At 38.9% G+C, this 4,089-nt stretch overlaps 1 protein-coding gene across 1 annotated transcript; it reads left to right on the top strand.

The window, feature by feature from the left end:
• The first annotated feature begins 1,698 nt into the window (after nucleotides 1–1,698).
• Nucleotides 1,699–3,254, top strand: LOC104799041. The gene has a single exon (XM_010521345.2). The coding sequence runs from the start codon at nucleotides 1,936–1,938 to the stop codon at nucleotides 3,103–3,105; it is 1,170 nt and encodes a 389-aa protein (XP_010519647.1). The 5' UTR covers nucleotides 1,699–1,935; the 3' UTR covers nucleotides 3,106–3,254.
• Nucleotides 3,255–4,089: the final 835 nt, after the last annotated feature.

The raw sequence follows: 4,089 nt of genomic DNA, 5'->3' as shown, positions 1-4,089 counted from the left end.
TTTTAACATCTGATTATGTGTATTGCCACGTATTAGAGGGATGTTAATTTGTCAAGATTATCTCTGAATCGTGACGTGCATGGTCAATCATAGTAATTTCTCTTAAATGTTATAAAAGAAACTTTTTTTTTAGGAATGATTAATGTTTATTATTATGGCGGTGGTTAGATAAACGACAAGAGATTCAGATGGGTTTTGATATTGTTATGGGCGCATGGAAAACGTCAAATTTTGTTGCGACCGACCGTATAAACTACCATGCTTATATATTATGAACTTGTTCGATTTTCTAACCATCAAGGCGAATTAATTTTCCCATAAAAAAAAATATACGTTACAAAACAACAAAGTTGGCTGTTGGCTTGCGTTATTTGAACCGACTTGATTGGGTGTCAATATTTTAGAAATAATTTCAATCTTGTATTAGTCATTAATTTGGTAAACCGATATGTGATATGATCATTTGATTATATTATATTAGTGTGTTGATGAGCCGATATTCTCGATCGGTAGGCACATTTGTTCTTAAATGACATTTAAATGATTATACTAAATCGTTAAAAAGTGAACCACGATATTTTATATGCGTATAACATTATGATATCACAAAAACACATGCATGCAATGTACGTAAACCGCATAACATAATACAAGCTTTAATATACATAAAATGCACATAATGTGTAATTAAAACGGTTGAATAAGGAAAGGCAACTCTGAAAGGACAAATCTAAAGTCGGGTATGAGTTTTGAATCTTAAAGCGCGTTGTGCTTCAGTGACTGACCTGGTCCGAGTCTTCGACTTCAGAAATTGAAGTCAACCGTTGCTTCTCATGCCCCCTTTTTTTTTTGTAATATATATATATATATATATATATTTAACGTATTGGATAAAATTCAGATTAATATGCCAAGAGATACATAGTTTTGTTATGTTTATTTCTATTTATATCTAATATCGATGGTAATATAAAATATGTTTGCTGTCGTAGTATTTTAATTTCTTCACGCCAAAAATAAAAATAAAAAAGAATAAGAAACACGTTATTTTGGAAAATAAAAAAATCGTAGGATATGACGACCATTATCGACCTCCGTTGAGCTGTCTGCCAACGTACCCGAATAACTTGAAAAATAAATAAACGGGCGAAAAAACCCAATTAAATACACTTATTAATTTATTATTACAAATTAAATTTATCCTAACAATTCTGACATCTGTTACAAATAGGAGATTTTATCCTATCGTAGAAATCTTTTAATACCAGATTTATATATGTCTATATTTTATTTTGGAAGAAAGAAAGGAAAAAAGTTACAATCAAACACCTTAATGGTCAAAAGCTTGACCATCTTATTGTTCTTTGATTTAGCTTAAAACTATTAAATAGTGTTATTTGCCATTTATGTTATTCCAAGGTCACAAGCTTCACTAATTGCTAATCAATGCCTACCATAATTACTACGATTAATTTATAATATAAATTTTCAAAGTTAGACATTTTTAAAAGTTTATAACCAAATATTATTCTCAGAATGTGAATTTTTTTTTTTACCCCATCTCTCCCTATGATTATGTTCTTACAATGATTATGTTACGAGGATCATATATGCTCCCGAGTCCCTGGACAGATAATGATAATACATTGAACAAAAAATATATGCAAAATTATATTTTTGTATTATATTGGCTCCAAAAAAGAAAAGTTGAAAAAGTCACACTGATGTCAAAAGTTTCCGAGTTGCGATTACTTCCTCTCTTTCTAATCCTATTTTTCCTCGATTTTTTATTTATTTTCCAACTAGGAAATCTAAGAGAATAATGGGTTTTTATATAAATTCGCCGAGAAAAACCCTTCAAAACCTCAGGAACTTTGGTTCACGCAACCTCCTCAGAATCTGAAAACCTTAAAAGAAAAAAAAAACAGAGCGCAAATGTCTCCTTCTCGCCATATCCCGGCGTGCCTTCGTCCCTCCGATCATCATCCGCCGCCGCTTCCGGAACCATCTCCGCCTCCTCGGGCAATCTCCGGCGATCCCAACCTCACCACGTGCCTCTACCAGACGGATCTAGGCGTCTTCTACATCACGTGGAGTCGTTCCTTCTTCGGCCATTCCCTGAATCTCTTCCTCCAGACCCAAGATTGCTATCACCACTCCTCCGCCTCACCTCTCTCTCTCTCTGCCGCCGCCGCTGCCGATCTCTCCCCCTCCGCCGTCTCCTTCCGCCTCCACGTGAACCCACTTGCCTTCTGGAGAAGACGCGGATCTAAACGCGTCTCTCAGAAAGTCCAAATCTTCTGGGATTTGACCAGGGTCAAGTTCGATTCCGGACCCGAACCCAGATCCGGGTTCTACATCGCGGTAGTCGTCGACGGCGAGATGGGTCTCTTGGTCGGAGACGCCGTCAGGGAAGCTTACGCTAGGACCAAAGCGGGAAGACCCACGATTCCTCAGGCTCTGGTTTTGAGGAGAGAACACATGTTTGGGAACAGAGTGCTGTGTACTAAAGCGAAGATCGGAGGGAGAAACAGAGAGATCTCGATCGATTGTCGGATCGACGAAGACGCAAGATTGTGTTTCGGAGTCGACAGCAAAAGGGTTTTACAGATCAAGCGACTGAGATGGAAATTCAGAGGAAATGAAAATATCGAAGTCGATGGAGTTCCTGTCCAGGTCTCATGGGACGTCTACAACTGGCTGTTCGAGAACAAGACCACCGCCACCGTCGACGGTAACGGTAACGGCGGAGGTCAAGCCGTCTTCATCTTCAGGTTCGAGACCGACCCAGTCGCCGCAGCGGCGGAGTACGAAACGGCGTCGTGTCCGTCGTCGGAGAAGAACGGCAGCGTTTTGTGGCAGCCCAAGCCATGCGGGTTCATGGAGCTGAGGAAGATGAGGAGAAGCTTCCTGAGGAGCACGAGGGCTCGGACAAGGAGCTCGTCTTCATCTTCCATGTCGGTGTCGATGTCTTCGGCTTCGTCGGCGTGTAGCTCCTCCGTGCTCGAGTGGGCGAGCAGCGCCGACGAGGCGGAGTACGGTGAAGGCGGTGGCTCCGGCGGCGGTCTTGGGTTCTCGCTGGTTGTATACGCATGGAGGAAGTGAGGCCTCCCACGGCGGAGAAAAGTGAGTTTTTTTTTGGAAAAAAAAAAGGTTCTATGAATGGGTCAATCAAAATATTTTTCATTTATGTAAAAGCTTCCAATGAAATTTACTAACAAAGGATGACTTGTTCATGGCAAAGTTGAAGTTAACTTTGGCGTTTTGTGGTCATTCAATTCTAACCCTTTTGATAAATTTAGCGAGGGAACGTTATATATATATATATATATATATGGCTCACACACATTTTATGTATGGACGTAAAAGGATGCGAAATAAAATTAAAACTATTGCTATAGTTTGAAGTTGGAGTCCATTTTGCTACAAGTTCAAATTGTTATATTTTCCCCACACATGGGTTTTGGAGGTTGAATTGGACGAATCTTTTTTGGAATTCCAAAGTTTGGTTGGAGTATTATTGACAACTTGAAACCATTACGTGCCAACAAAGCCCTCGAGGCTCAAAATATGATTGGGTTATATGGTCACGCGCGAATAATTCTTGTCTATATATATCATTGCTTACTTTGTCAATTTCGTCTTTATTATAATCTCTACTTCTCTTACATACTCATAACGGCACTTGGGCACGAAAAAGTTATCGGATGTTGCAATTTAAAGAATAATGGGCTATGTTTAAGTAAAAAAAAACTATGAGGCTATTTTGAGAAAAACTAGAAATTAAGTGGATACCTTTTTGAAGGTTTGGCGAAAATGATGTTTGGGGTTTGTCTTATGGCGTGAGCTGTGTGATTATGATAGGAAACAGTCCTTTTTTTTATATACTTTTGGGAAATTTCCAAGTTTTCCGACAAAAGTACCAAATGTGCATGTGAAATATAGGCCCCCTTTGTCTTCCACTTTTTTTTTGGCCCATCATTTTCCTCTATTTACGGAATCAGCCGCTGATTTTCATGGCTCTTTTTGTCATTACATACCCATCTAAATCGTTATGTTCTATGCGCTTGTAAATATTCTCCTCCTATA

This window comes from Tarenaya hassleriana, unplaced genomic scaffold, assembly GCF_000463585.1.
Source record: "Tarenaya hassleriana unplaced genomic scaffold, ASM46358v1 Cleome6, whole genome shotgun sequence".
NCBI classification, from domain to species: domain Eukaryota; kingdom Viridiplantae; phylum Streptophyta; class Magnoliopsida; order Brassicales; family Cleomaceae; genus Tarenaya; species Tarenaya hassleriana.
The sequence above is the reverse complement of the archived record's forward strand: the minus strand, read 5'-3'. Positions and strand labels throughout refer to the sequence as shown.